Raw genomic sequence first — 14,680 nt, forward strand, 5'->3', positions numbered from 1 at the left:
TCGAGAGGTTCTCGTGGGATGCTATAGAAAGGTCGGAGTTCCGACACTACATGCGTGTAGAGATCGAGTGGGTCACTCGTGATGTTGCAAGCCAAGTTTATGAACTACAAAGGTTTTGTGAGTGTCTCTATATTGGTTGTAACAAACTTTTTCTATAGTGAATTTTAGGTGGTGGCTTACACCTGGAGTGGTTTTAGAATTTGAAGACGTTCTTCAAATAAGTTTCCACTTCGTGACCAAATCTTTGTGTTGATTATTTGTATGATTTGTTTCATCTTTTAATTGCTTACTTGTCATTATATTTTATTAGACCAGAAAAATTAAACTGCACCTATTCACTCCCCTCTAAGTGTTGTATGAGATAGAACCATTACTTTTTTCAAAAATAATAATAATAATATTAAAAAATAATATTTTATTTAACTTTTAACTTTCATTTAAAATTATTTTATATCTCATTATCTAAACAGAAGTTAGTCTCGCGCAGATGCTTTTCATCCCAAACAGAAACATATTCTACATATTGGTTGGAGCAACGAGGACATAGCAAGTTCCTTAAACTGGCTGATTTATAATAATGATACTTGTTTCCATGGTACTTTTCTCCATAAAAGATATCAAGCTATTCTGAGGCGGGATTACTTTAAAGATCCAACGACGTTCTTTAATTTACTCTCGTTTATGGTATATGGAATCGCGTTTAGTCTATTTCTTGGTATTTTACAAACCATATTTGCTATTCGCTCCTACTTTAAAAAAGGAGTAATGTTATGTATAAATTCAAAATGGATAACTTCCGTAAAAGCATTTTTATAAAAAACTGTATTTCATTAAAAACTATTTTTTTTTCACTTTTTTAACGTAAAATCTATTTTTTTACAAAAATTTACACAAGACTTATTTATTTTAGATAAGTAATGCTATACACTACACTTTCATCCTATCTTGATCATATTAAGTAGTATGTGACTCATTTCTTACTATTAGATGATAAAAAAATATGAAATAAATTATCATTTGATGATGATCAATGTGTTACATCTTATTTAATGGGATGAAAGTAAAATGATAATATAATTTATAAAATTTTCCTAATATATATATCTTGTATCTTTATTTTTTGCAAACTCCAATTACTATTTGTATTTGTTTGTTTTCTTTAGGGAGAATAAAACATTTATGTGTTGAATATTGCCATACATATTACCCATTTTGTTAGGAGGGTCGGATATGGAAGTCTCATATATAAAATAAGGTGGTCAACCAATTATTTGAGATTCAAAAATTTCTATTTGGAAGTCATACACAAAGCATATTTTTCATTTTATTTACGTGATAAAATTTGATTTGTTTAAAAAATTTTAAATTAAAAATTTCTTACAAATAAATAAAGTCTTACTATATTAAAAAAATAGAAGATGTATTTTGTACACCAACTTTTATATAGACAAACTCGTGCATAAACCTTATATTTATTTCACAAAAAATAGCGTAACAATATCTTAGATGGCACGAATGAGATAATTTCACTCATAGTCGTTTTACTTGGATGTACATACAATCAACCTTCCATTGTGCACAAACATGCTCCCTTTTTTGGAGGGATCACTCTAAGGGTCTCTTTGGATTTATAAGTATTTTCAGATATTTTTAACTCTTCATATATTTATTTTTTTAAATATTACTTAAGCAAAAAATATTTTTAATTTTTAATTTGCAATATTTTCATCTAATCTAACTAATTATTATAAGTTTTTCAAACCTTTACATAATATTTTTAACTATTCATATATTTACTTTTTTAAATATTACTTAAGCAAAAAATATTTTTAATTTTTAATTTTCAATATTTTCATCTAATCTAACTAATCATTATAAGTTTTTCAAACCTTTACATAAAATACAAAAAATAATACATATTTTTCAAATTTTAAAAATAAATATAATATTAAAAAATTATATTAGAATAATTTTTATTTTATAATATTTTTATTCAAGTTTTTCTCTCTTATTTCTCAAAATTTAATAAAATATCTTAATTCAAATAATTTTATTATTATTTACAAATAATTTTATTATTATTATTATTATTATAAGATATTTAAATATTCAAACAAGATAATGTTTGATTTAGATTTATATAAATCTTTACTTTGATTTGACGTGTTTTAATTTTTTTTAAAAACATTTTATTAAATAATTGTAGATGGGTTGCATGGCATCATGTGAAGCACCAATGGAGAAAACGACATCGTTTGCATTCACTTCAGCACACGTGAGCAGGGAACATTTGGGCACGCAAGTGTGATTTTCTTACCTGAAAATGATAATAGAAAGATGGATATTTCTCTGCCTTACAAAAATCTCCATTTACACACCCTGCATCCTCGCTATCTCCCGCTTCTTGCTCAAGCAGCTTTTAAACCCTAAACTTCAATACAAGATTTCTAGGGACTGTTCTAGGCATTTCTAATCTCCGAAGCTCCTCCCGTAACATATGCAGTCGGTGTTTCCTGAGGGTTCCCCTCTCTCGCGCAGACTGAGCTTGTCGCCGAGAATGGCTGCTTTTGGTACTCTTTCGCTTTGCCCGTGCAGCCTCTTGTGGCGGCCCAACCCCACAAATAAGCGTTCCGTTTCGTGCTCTCTTGGTTCTCAAACTAGTACAGGTAGACGATGTTTCAAATCTCCTATTGTGTTTCATTTTGTATTCGATGTTTCTGGTTGGCTGCTGAGAACATGAAAGAAATCTAAAGCGAAGACAATGGAGTATATGTTTTTGAGTTTTTATTGTTTTTTTTTCCTGGGTTCGAGGTTTACGTTGAGAATAGAGGATTTGTGCTTGCTTGGGTTCTTTATAAGTCGAGGTATTGGTTGAGAACTATCAGCTTCTATAGTGAGTTATTTTTTGAACATTTTTAAACAGAGTGCAAAGCAGTTTGAAGGAAAAAGATCTATCTTATTGCCTCGTTTGTTGTATTTTTGAATAGGAACTCTGGGTAGCTTTATTGTTGGGTATCCTCATGAAGTAAAAGTTTTTAGTTCCTCTTTGTTTCACGTGTATGTTTTTGCATATTTGCGTAAACTTTAAATCCAGCACGAAGAATAATAGCAATTGCAGTGTTTAGCTATGTGATTGCTCTTAATGCCATTATTTATAATTGCATTTTGTTGTTTTAATTCTATTGCTTGTCATCTTAGGTGCTGCCCGATCTAAAGTACCGCGTAAAAGATCGGGGATAAAGGAAGGGGCAAGGACAAGTATGGAAGACTCAGTTCAGCGCAAGATGGAAGAATTTTATGAAGGTTCTGATGGACCACCCCTCCGTGTTCTTCCAATCGGTGGCCTGGGTGAGATTGGGATGAATTGCATGCTTGTTGGAAATTATGATCGGTACATTCTGATCGATGCTGGTGTCATGTTTCCAGAGTAAGTCTGTGAGTGCTAGTTTGCTACTGATCAAATGCCTTGAGTAGAAGTTTCTATCACATACGTGTGAAGAGTCCAAAAATATTATATCTTGGCCACTACATTCTTTTTTGCCAAGTCAAGAATTCTTTTCCCTTTATTGATTAGTAAATATGAGTCGATATTTTTTTTTCCTCATAGAGGTTTTCCCTAAAGTCTTGTTATACTGTGCCAAATATACTTGCTTGAAGAAGTTAGCGTAATTCAAACTGTAATATAGGTTGCAGTATAAACTATAAATCCCCTTTTATGCCTACATGTATTGGAAATGCTTTTTTTTGCACGACAAGGGTTGGAGGATTCAGTTTTCCATTTGCATTTTGCAGTACTGGTCGCATATGCTGCTGAAGCCTTGTCTAATTTATTGACATGTGTCTTAACTTGTATTTCAGCTATGATGAACTTGGGGTCCAAAAAATAACACCTGATACCTCATTTATCAAAAGGTGGAGTCACAAAATTGAAGCAGTTGTTATCACACATGGCCACGAAGATCACATTGGTGCGTTGCCTTGGGTAAATCTCCCCCCTGATTATTGATCCAAAATTGAACTTCCTTCTCCTTAGAAACGATATTTTGACTGAATAATGATGGATCAAGCTCTTAGTTATTTATCTCCCCTTTTAGAAGTGTATCTATCCTGTTATGTCTATTAAGATTCTATTAAGTCTACATTTTTTTTCAGTTTTTTTCTGCAGCACCCTGTATTCTGCATTTCCATTGATATTAAGTTTTAAGTATTTTTTTCTTTGTGTGTTTCTGCTATTACAGTTTTTTAACTAGTTAGTTGCCATCTAAACAGGTCATCCCTGCTTTGGATTCTCGTACACCAATATTTGCATCTTCCTTTACGATGGAGGTACTTTCCAAGGGATTTAAATTTTAATATCATATATTTACATAATATATATACTCAAATATATGCACATTAAGTTTATGAAATGCACTACTTTTCAGAAGAGCTTCCCTTCTCAGCCAAATAATGGCATTCCTGATAGGAAGTAGCACAAGCTTTTTTTATTGGTGTTTGACAGTCCCTTAATGAAAGTATTGACTTCATAACTCATGCACCTGTATTTCTCTCTTTCTTTCTCACGCTCTCCTTATTTCCATACCAATAAGCTAATTTCTATTATGATTGAGGTTTCACGCGGTTGCAATTATGAAACCCTTCTTTATAGTTAAAAGACACAACTCAAGTATACAAGAGATACACCCATCTAGAAGTAGAGAAAGATACTAAAAATTCATGCAACTTGAGTCCATAAAATTCTATAGATACAATCCAAGGAAAAGAGTGTTGATAAAGAAGTTCTTGAGCTCCTCTACCATCCAAACATGGTCCTTGAATGTTCTATTATTTCTCTCATTCCAAATACACCAATGAGACAAATAGGGACCATCTTTCATATTGCTGCAAGTTGCAGGATGACTCCTAGTCTTCTCCAAGAATAAAAATCGCCGCAATACTTCTGGGCATGACCCAAGGCAATTCCACCCAGCAATTATGAAACCCTTTTGTGCTCTATTCTATGAATGTTGTTTTTGTTTCTGTTCATCCTGGTACAGGAAGGTAATTATCTTTCTTTTTCAACAGCTTATTAAGAAGCGTTTAAAGGAGAATGGGATTTTTGTTTCGTCTAGACTTAAGGTATTTAGAACAAGGAGGAAGTTTATAGCAGGGCCGTTTGAAATTGAGCCTATCAGGGTCACCCATTCTATTCCCGATTGCTGTGGATTAGTTCTTCGCTGTGCTGATGGTACGATTCTTCACACTGGGGACTGGAAGGTAAGGTTAACTTGTATATTTCGGTTTTTTTGGCTCGTTATTGCTTTCATTTTGAAGCTTTACAAGCGGTTACAGATTGATGAAACACCATTAGATGGAAAAGTTTTTGATCGTGAAGCATTAGAGGAACTTTCAAACGAAGGAGTAACATTGGTAAGTCATCTGGACCTTTGTTATTAAGTTTTTATATTGATACAGTTCATACAAAGGGAGATCTATCAGGTTTAACTTTGGGGGAGAAGTAGGATTCACTGGGGCTAAAGCATGAAAATATAGGTTCCGTGTGCTTGTCCTGACAGTAAAATAAAGATAATGAATTTCATTCTGCCAAGTTTCTTCGGAGAGTAATATTCTCTAAATCCCGATACAATGCCAGTGCCTTGTTTAGGTTATATGAGGCTTGCATGGCAGCATTATGTATGGAGAAGACTTCTCTCAAAAAATCATGTGATAGTCATTTCTCTTTATTTTGGGAAATTGTGCGAAGGTTTTTAACATACTTTCTCTTCACTTGCAATCTTGAGGTTGGACGGTTTAGACTGGCATCTGATGCCTTGTATTTCTTGTATTTGCTCTTTGTCCTTCGTTGTTATCATGCCTTTGTCTTTTCGGTCTTCTTTGTTTGATTAGTCCTTGTTCACTTTCTGTGGTGTGTTGATCTGCTGGGATTAAAATGTCATTTCTATAAGCAGAATCATTTAGCTGCTTTGTGAGTTTATAAACAAATGAAAATATAGGAAATAACACATTACTTTCAGATGATGAGTGACTCAACAAATATTCTTTCACCTGGGAGGACAATGAGTGAATCTGTAGTGGCAGATGCATTATTGAGGCGTATTTCAGCAGCTAAAGGAAGGGTTATTACAACTCAGTTTGCATCGAATATACACCGCCTTGGAAGTGTGAAAGCTGCAGCTGATTTAACTGGTAGAAAACTGGTATGTTCTCCACAACTAATCTGATTGATTGAAGTTTTACTAGTTTTTTGGTCAGAATACTTTGAACCCTTGGGATTTCTGAGAGATTTTGTCTTGGAATTTTTTATTTCATAATTTGTGTTAGGTATTTGTTGGCATGTCCTTAAGAACATATCTGGATGCTGCCTGGAAGGACGGAAAGGCACCAATTGATCCATCAACTCTGGTAATAATACTCATAGACGTTCTCTGCCCCTTAGCCCATTTTCTTTTACTTGTGGCTATACTTAATTATTAAGTTTGAAAGTTTATATGCGACCCTTAAAGGGGTGAAGAAAGTAAGAGTTCTATTCAGCCTATGTTGTGCCGTGAAACTTGGCGGGCTTCCAGCCATAGATTAATCTCAACCCAACCCTGAATCCCAACGAAGCATGGTTGTCTATGTGAATCTTTGCCATTTTACTGGATTCAGGGGATTAATCAGTGAGTTAGGGCTCAATAGCTGAGGCCTTGCATAAACATTTGATTAATTAAACACAAATTACTACTATTGTGTGTGCCGAGTTTTTAATTCCTGTCAGAGAGCCATCCTTTGGCGGCTGGTTCAATCCAGCTGGTTGCACTTCAATATTTTAATTCCGCATTTCATACTTTATTCTCATTTTCTTTTGCATAATCATTCCTGAGACCAAATAAAGGGGGGATGCGGGAGGTTGGCAAGCACTATAGAACTTTTGTCATGTCTTCTGAACAAGTGGCGACTCTAATTAGTTGGATTGTTAAAAAGAGGGATATTTTTTTTTTTTGATAATTAATAAGAAATTTTATTACCAAGAATAGGCACAGTCCAAGTATGCAGGATGTATACAAAGGAAATACCTACTACACTCTAGAAAGAGGGATATAGGCTTGAAAGTGTAACAGCCTTGTGATTGATGGCTATTACAGGCTAGATCTGTAACTTCATTTTACAATTTTTGCAGTTTGACTCTGGAGTTTTCATCTTGAAAGTATATTTTCCTTGTTGCGCTTCTAAATTAGCAATGGTATTATTTGTATTGCTCCCTTCATCAATCCCTTTTGAGTTAGCTTACAACAAATAATGGTTCTGTCATTTACTCTTTTTTATGTTTTTGGTAAGATAAGTTTATTGAATAAGAAGGGTGTTATCCCAGTACACATCAACACCTAAATAGAGAAAGGAAATTGATAAAAAAAAGTCTTGAAAACTAGGAATATAAAAGGCTACACTATTTGGACCACCATCCAGTGGTACAAGGTGTTCTAAAAACAGTCTTGAGGTCCATCAACAACTTCTCACAATCTTCAAAGCTATGCCAATATCTTTGTCTCTGTCTCTCTCCCCAAACACATTATACAAGATGAGTTCATGTTTAGAAACAAAATCTTAAGGTCCATCACGGACTTCTCACAATCTTCAAAGCTAAGCCCATCTCTTTCTCTCTCCAGTACACCACATTAAACAAGACAATCACTTTTCATAATAATGCACACTGATGATGACCAAACCGCCCTTTTCAACAAGTTAGGAGATCAACCACTCAGGAAGGCATGACCTAATCTAGCCCAAGTTGGCAAAAGATCATGTTTATAATGTACTAAATGCCTTTTAAGACATTGTTCCTATGGGCGGGGGCTATAGTTTGTAACGGGTGTAGTGTCCATGATCTTCTTCTTTCTATTGTATCCTCTAGCTAGGCGTGTTTTCATGTATACTTCTTGTGTACCTGGGCTATGCCTATTTCTATGAATATATTATATTTGATTACCTATAAAAAAAAAAGTACGAAATGCCTTGTGATAAAGGAAAGGGTGATCCACTGTTTCGCCACTCTTCGTGCACGTAAAATCCAATCCATTACTCTTTCTAATGCTATAGGTGAAAGTTGAGGATATTGATGCCTATGCTCCAAAGGATTTGTTAATCGTGACAACTGGTTCTCAAGTAAGTTCACTAGATGCCTTTGGTGGCTGCCTAGTTCCATAGATGACATTATCGTTTATTGGACCAATTTTTGCTGGCATATCACTTTGTATTGTATTGTGCCAGGCAGAACCACGTGCTGCTCTAAATCTTGCATCATACGGAGGTAGTCATTCTCTCAAACTGAGCAAGGAAGATATAATTCTGTACTCAGCTAAGGTAACAACATTTGGTATAATATGCAGTTGTTTAAAACCAAATATTGTTTAATTTTCTTTTGAGTCCATTCTGATTGAACTGGACTTTTCTTTATAAACAGAAAATTAACATGATTAACGTTCATATGTGGAATTAATATTTGAATGCAGTGGATCTATTGCTTTGCTGTAACACTATAATGTTCTCTATCGAGAAAATTATTTTCTAATTCTCTCTTACCTTTTGCTATTTCTTTTTCTAATTTTTTATACGTAAATGAAATTTTATTCATAATAGAAAAAGTAGGTGTAGTCCAAGTACATCGGACATATACAAGAGATAAGAGCTAGAAATACTTTTTTTTTTATAGGTAAGAGCTAGAAATACTTACAAGACAAATGTTAGCATTGTAGATTAGAAAAATAGAGAGTTCAGGTGTTTTGACTTTGGTTTGTGTGAGCTTTTTGATCTCTTAGCATTTTGTCAATTTAAGTTCCTTGGTGAAAATTTGATGGCCAGAAAATGTTAACATTTTGTACAATCACTGATGGAAAACCTTAAGGGAGTATTAAAGAAAAAACTGAAACTGCTTCAATTTTGTTTTCTTGATCTTGGCATCTTTCTTTTATAAAGTAACAGTGCATTATGTTGACCATGTTAACTACGTTTTTATTGTGATGCCTACCTGTATTTTTGGTTTTAGGTTCAGGTATTGGTTCTCTACATCTTTTTGGTGATAAATACTGAAATAAAATTATTAGAGAACTTTCCAGCTATAGTGTTGAGACTTCTATCTTTTGAATTTCATAATGATTACCTGAATGTCTTCTTTATCAACTTTATTACACTGTCAAGTTAATAAAACTGTTTTTTTCCTTTGTTAACAATTTGCCCATTAGGTAATCCCTGGTAATGAATCTCGGGTGATGAAAATGCTAAACCGGATATCTGAGATTGGAACACCCATTGTAATGGGTAAAAATGAGTGCCTGCATACATCTGGGCATGGACATCGTGGAGAGCTGGTAAGTTTCGTCATTTTATTATTCCCATCCTATGGGTGATATCCAATCGGGCCTCAATAAAAATTTTTTGTTTTCCTGTTGCTCATAAGCGAAAGGCATTTTTTTTTCTTTTTTTTTTTTTTTTCGGGGCGTTCAGAAAGAAACTAATCAAATATAAAATACATATCTGCAGGAAGAAATACTTCAAATTGTAAAGCCACAGCACTTTTTGCCCATACATGGAGAACTGTTGTTTTTGAAAGAACATGAATTACTTGGAAGATCAACTGGCATTCGGCACACTTGTGTAAGTTGGTGCTTCATTGTTAGACGTTTTTATGTCTACTGAACACCAAGGGGTTGGCCCACAAGTGGTGAAGGGCTTGGTCTTGGGGTATCACTCCCTTTAAAGTCCAAGGTTCAACACCTCATGGGTGCAAACAATCCTTTGGGGCCACACCCCCTAGTAAAAAGCTAGCGATTTAACTAGTTCCGTGTAAGGAAACTTCTGAGGGTGCGGTACACGAGACGGGGGTTTACTCTGCAAGGGTAAGTTCGAAGGGCCCTGCCTTGGAGAGGTTTCCCGGCATAAAAAAAAAAAAATGTTTTTATATCTACTGGTGAGAGGCAGTCGATAACATGATGGCAAATATTTGTCAGAGAAATCACAACAGCCTTCTCTTCTTAACTTATTGGGCCATCAGTATGATGAGATTGCTTTTACCTATTAACTAAAGAAAAATGGAATGAAATTGAGGATCATGGTCAACCAAGTTTACTCTTACTTTAGCAAGGTCAGGTAAATGGGGTGTTTTATTGTCACTTGAAGTTTTTTTTTTTCCTGTTTACTTTTCCCATGAAACGTTTGTTTTTATGTTAACCTTTCCCTCTGAGAGTCCCTATAAAAAAATCCTTTCCCTTTGAGGACTTAGTATCATGTTAACAAAAAAAAATTATCGTTACATGCGTGGGGATCTTTGTTACAATTGGTTTTAGTTTGCAGCTGCCTTTTCTCATTGGTTGCATTGGTTTTTTAAAAAGAATAAAAAAAAACCCTTTCTTGTGTCTTTTCTCCCTAAAATTCACAGCTATGTAGCAGCTTCTATCTGACTGCAAATAGCTATGTCTGTAGATTCTATAGATGCACAGGACAAAGGAATAGTAAAATTAAACTTTCTAAAAACTACTCTTATAGTGCATGGCTTTAGTGTGGGTCGATGTGTCCCTTCTCATGTCAGAAATTGCACTGAAGTGGGAAAAAAAGCTTGTCCCTTCTCATGACAGGCCTACTCCTACTAAGTTACATGACAATGGTTGGGATTCTGTTTATGTTAGTTATACACATTTAAGGTAATGAATCACTATGATGAAAATATTTACCGTGATTTAATTAATCATCAGGTTATTAAGAATGGCGAGATGCTTGGGGTTTCTCATTTAAGAAATAGGAGAGTTCTGTCTTCCGGTTTCACTTCCCTAGGGAAAGAGAGTTTGCAGGTTGGTTATCCCCAAGTTTTTTCTTATTTATTATGATAATTTAATCAAGAAAATTCTGATGAATCTGTTCTTTTATTTCAGTTGATGTATAGTGATGGTGATAAAGCATTTGGTACATCAACAGAACTTTGCATTGATGAGAGACAAAGAATTGCATTAGATGGCATTATAGTGATCAGGTAGACCTTCTGGATCTTGCAGTTAATTTGAATGTCATTTATCATCTGTATAACAGCATCCTGATAGCTCACTTTTACAGTATGGAAATTTTGCGTGGTCAAGATGCTGATGGTCTGATTGAAAATAGCTTGAAAGGGAAGATAAGAATCACTACAAGATGCTTATGGCTTGACAAAGGGAAGCTCTTAGATGCACTCCATAAAGCCGCCCATGCTGCACTTTCAAGCTGTCCTGTCAATTGTCCTTTAGCCCACATGGAAAGAACTGTGGCTGAGGTCTTGAGGAAGATGGTAAGGAAGTACAGTGGTAAAAGGCCTGAAGTCATTGCTATTGCTGTGGAGAACCCTGAAGCAGTTCTCTCTGATGAGTTGAATGCAAGGCTATCTGGCAAGTCCCATGTTGATTTTGGGATGCCTGCACTGAGAAAAGTGGTTGATGGACGTCTAAAAGAAATTGATGGACATCCAAAAGAAAAACAGTCCGATAGGATGCATGCAGAAGAAGACATTGCCAGTATACATTTAGAGAACACTTCACAACAAGGTCTCTCTCTCTCTCTCTCTCTCTCTCTCTCTCTCTCTCTCTCTCTCTCTCTCTCTCTCTCTCTCTCTCTCTCTCTCTCTCTCTCTGTGTGTGTGTGTGTGTGTGTGTGTGTGTGTGTGTGTGTGGGTAGTAGGATCAGTGCATTTGCTTGTGCATGTCCTTGTTGCTTCTAGAAAAACATGCAAGAATACATGTATGCATCTGTGTAATTCTTACCAACAGAATAAGTATCACTGTTGGGAGGATATAGAGCTACACGTCCTTAATGAAGTCTCTGCACCCAGTGCTATCAAATTAAGGCATAATTTAAAGAGCTCTGCTCCAAGAGGGTGGAATCTCTTTCCTTATGTGGGGTTCCATATGTTATTAGGTTGTCAAACTCGGAACTTTCACTTAAATTTGGGAAGATGAAATTTCATCAGTAGAACTACTGTCCATTACATAAGATTCATGCATATGAATACTCAGGCGCCTGTGCACAGATGAAGTAAGAAAACTTCTCATCCCAACAAAAAAAAGGTTGTTGGGATGAGAAGTTATGTTGTAATCATGACCATATGATACTCCTAAATATATGTTTTCATAATACAGTGATCTGTAGCATCAATTCTCACGATGCTATTTCCCACCATCTCAATTTATCCATGCAGGTGAATATACCGAACTTGAAAGACTACTACCCGAGGAAGACACCACAACTTCAAGTTCCAGCTCAACAGAACAACTTTTACCCGATTCTAATGATTCAGATGATTTCTGGAAAGTGTTTACGTCATCATCACCTGTTGACAAAGTGGCTAAAGCTAACAATGGTTTTGTCCCACACACAAAACATGTGTCACAGGTTGAGAAAGTTGGTACTGAAAGCGTTAAAGATGACTCCTTAAAATTATCAAATGCTCAACCGAAGTCCAAGCCTGTGAAACGGAATAAATGGAAACCTGAGGATGTTAAGAAGTTGATAAAAATGCGTGGGGAGTTACATAGCAGATTCCAAGTTGTGAAGGGGAGAATGGCCCTCTGGGAAGAGATATCTGGAAACTTGTTGGGAGATGGGATCACTCGAAGTGCAGGGGAGTGCAAATCTCTATGGACATCTCTGGTTCAGAAATATGAGGTTTGTTCCTCCCTCCTTGGTTTATTTAAGCCATGGGATGGCGTCAACGTTTACTACTTTATGGAAGATAAATTTGTTATCCTTTCCCGATTATGATTTATTAATCCAACCATTTTTTTTTTGAACAGGAGACCAAGAGTGGGAAGAAAAGCAGGAAGAGCTGGCCATATTTTGAGGAAATGGATAGAGTTTTTTCTGATACTGATGCAATGGCAACAAAATGATTGGCAAAAAAAAAAAAAAAAAAAAAAAAAAACAGCTTGCTCCATTTTTTGGAAGACCTTTGACAATTTCTACTTTGGGCAAGGTACTTGTTTTGAAAAAATTTGGACAGCAATGACCAGGGCAAAGATCCATGGACACACTCATTCATGATGGATTTATGGAATGGAATTATCTTAGGCGATGTGAAAGAATCAACGAAGGCCCATGAAGACATGTAGTAGTTTGGTCGCCATAAACCCTGTGTGTAAGCCGATGCAATGAATGGATGAGGAAGGGGATAGTGGAATAGCTGAAAAGGTGGAGGATTTTTTTTAAAGAAAATAATCCGAACAATAAATTATTGTGTAGCTTCATTGATCATGCAGACATAATTTGGAGTAAGAGAGAAGTTTTGAAAATAGCCTTCTTTGACATGCTCTTATAATTTGTTACCATGGACTTTCTTCTATCATGATATGATGCTGAAGATAATTAGGCCTGTTTGAATACATAAACGGTTTATTTCAGCTCATTATCTCATCAGTATAATTTTTTAAATTTTTATACAAAATATAATAAATAATAGAAATTTTTCAAATTTTAAAATAATATTAATATTAAAAAATAATATTATAATAATATTTTATTCAATTTTTATCTAAAGTTATCTTATCTTAATGAGGCTTTAGTTACCATTTTATGCTAACTGACGCTGAAGATAAGCTTGCTGATGTGGCAGGCCACTCGGCACCTACCACGTCAGCTCTTGCTTCTTTATTTGTTTGAAAAAAATGAACATAACTTGAACATAACTTTCACTGATCGGAAGTGTTTCAAAAGGTTTGAAAGCTTCCCAATTCCTTCCTTGGCACGGCCTCCATCCTTTTTGATTATTCCAGCATTTACTATCAATGCTCTATTATAAACTCTATGAACAAATCTCTTCGAATTACTTTTGCTTGTGACATCTCTTCAACATTTTCCTCTTTTATGGGCTTCAAAATCCAATGTTCTTCTGTCGATCCTTTGATCATTCAGATGCCACGGAATAGTTGAAACTAGTGAGGGACCAGCTCCTTGTGGCATATTTTTCGGATGGCACCTTTGCTTGTGGCCAGCCCTATGAGATGAAGCCCTTGAAACAAATGACTGGACACCATGGGTGAATCCTAATCTTACCCGACACAAAGTCACCACACAGAAAAATCAACCCCGTCATCAACCTCAACCTTCTTTTACGTCGTTGTTCTGACGCTGTATCCTCGATTGAAACCTCAATAGCATCAATTTTCCCATCCAACTCCTCCCTATTTCCACTCAAAGAACCATCATTTTCTCAAACTAGTTTAGAAAACTAGAGGAAGGAAAGTTTTTATGTATTAAGTAAACATTTTATATAAAACTTCAATTTCTTTTTTTATTTTGGACTTTAAAATTCGATGATCTTAATCTAAAAGAAAATGAGTAAGATTAAAAGAAAATGAGTAATGTTAGATACTTGTTTAGGATGTGCAAGACTCCTACAGACTCTTTGGAAAAGTGGGATCCATGGTAAAAACTAGATTCTTTCAGATAGTCCTAATTTCTTTTAAATGGCAATCTAAGACTTACACATTCAAACTTATAGAAGTAATTTTTCAAAGAGAAATTACGCTAAGGAGATGCTTGGGGAATGAGATGATATGAGAATTTTGTGAATAGTAATAAGATGGTTTGTAAATAGTAGTAAGATAGTTTTGAGTTAAGTATTTATTAGGTCTTAGAAAATGAGAGAAAACGTTGAATAAAAATATTATAAAGTTAAAATATTATTAGA

At 34.9% G+C, this 14,680-nt stretch overlaps 1 protein-coding gene and 1 long non-coding RNA gene across 3 annotated transcripts; one reads left to right on the forward strand and one right to left on the reverse strand.

The window, feature by feature from the left end:
• Positions 1-2,336: 2,336 nt before the first annotated feature.
• LOC121236881 (ribonuclease J) lies at positions 2,337-13,283 on the forward strand. 2 transcript variants are annotated; one of them, XM_041133381.1, is made up of 17 exons: positions 2,337-2,666; positions 3,199-3,427; positions 3,859-3,982; positions 4,270-4,326; positions 5,065-5,256; positions 5,332-5,409; positions 6,015-6,197; positions 6,322-6,402; positions 8,077-8,142; positions 8,248-8,340; positions 9,219-9,344; positions 9,517-9,630; positions 10,725-10,820; positions 10,902-10,999; positions 11,080-11,543; positions 12,194-12,660; positions 12,789-13,283. In XM_041133381.1, the coding sequence occupies exons 1-17, from the start codon at positions 2,498-2,500 to the stop codon at positions 12,882-12,884; spliced, it is 2,733 nt and encodes a 910-aa protein (XP_040989315.1). In that variant the 5' UTR covers positions 2,337-2,497; the 3' UTR covers positions 12,885-13,283. The 2 variants fall into 2 exon arrangements, with proteins under 2 accessions (XP_040989315.1, XP_040989316.1); XM_041133382.1 differs by lacking the exon at positions 2,337-2,666 and having other exon boundaries at positions 3,288-3,427; positions 3,859-3,968.
• On the reverse strand, positions 8,579-8,830 carry LOC121236884. The gene is made up of 2 exons (XR_005934825.1): positions 8,707-8,830; positions 8,579-8,674 (listed from the first exon to the last, which is right to left on the reverse strand). It is a non-coding gene; the product is annotated as an uncharacterized LOC121236884 (long non-coding RNA).
• Positions 13,284-14,680: the final 1,397 nt, after the last annotated feature.

Source organism: Juglans microcarpa x Juglans regia, chromosome 6S (genome assembly GCF_004785595.1).
Source record: "Juglans microcarpa x Juglans regia isolate MS1-56 chromosome 6S, Jm3101_v1.0, whole genome shotgun sequence".
Lineage (NCBI taxonomy): Eukaryota > Viridiplantae > Streptophyta > Magnoliopsida > Fagales > Juglandaceae > Juglans > Juglans microcarpa x Juglans regia.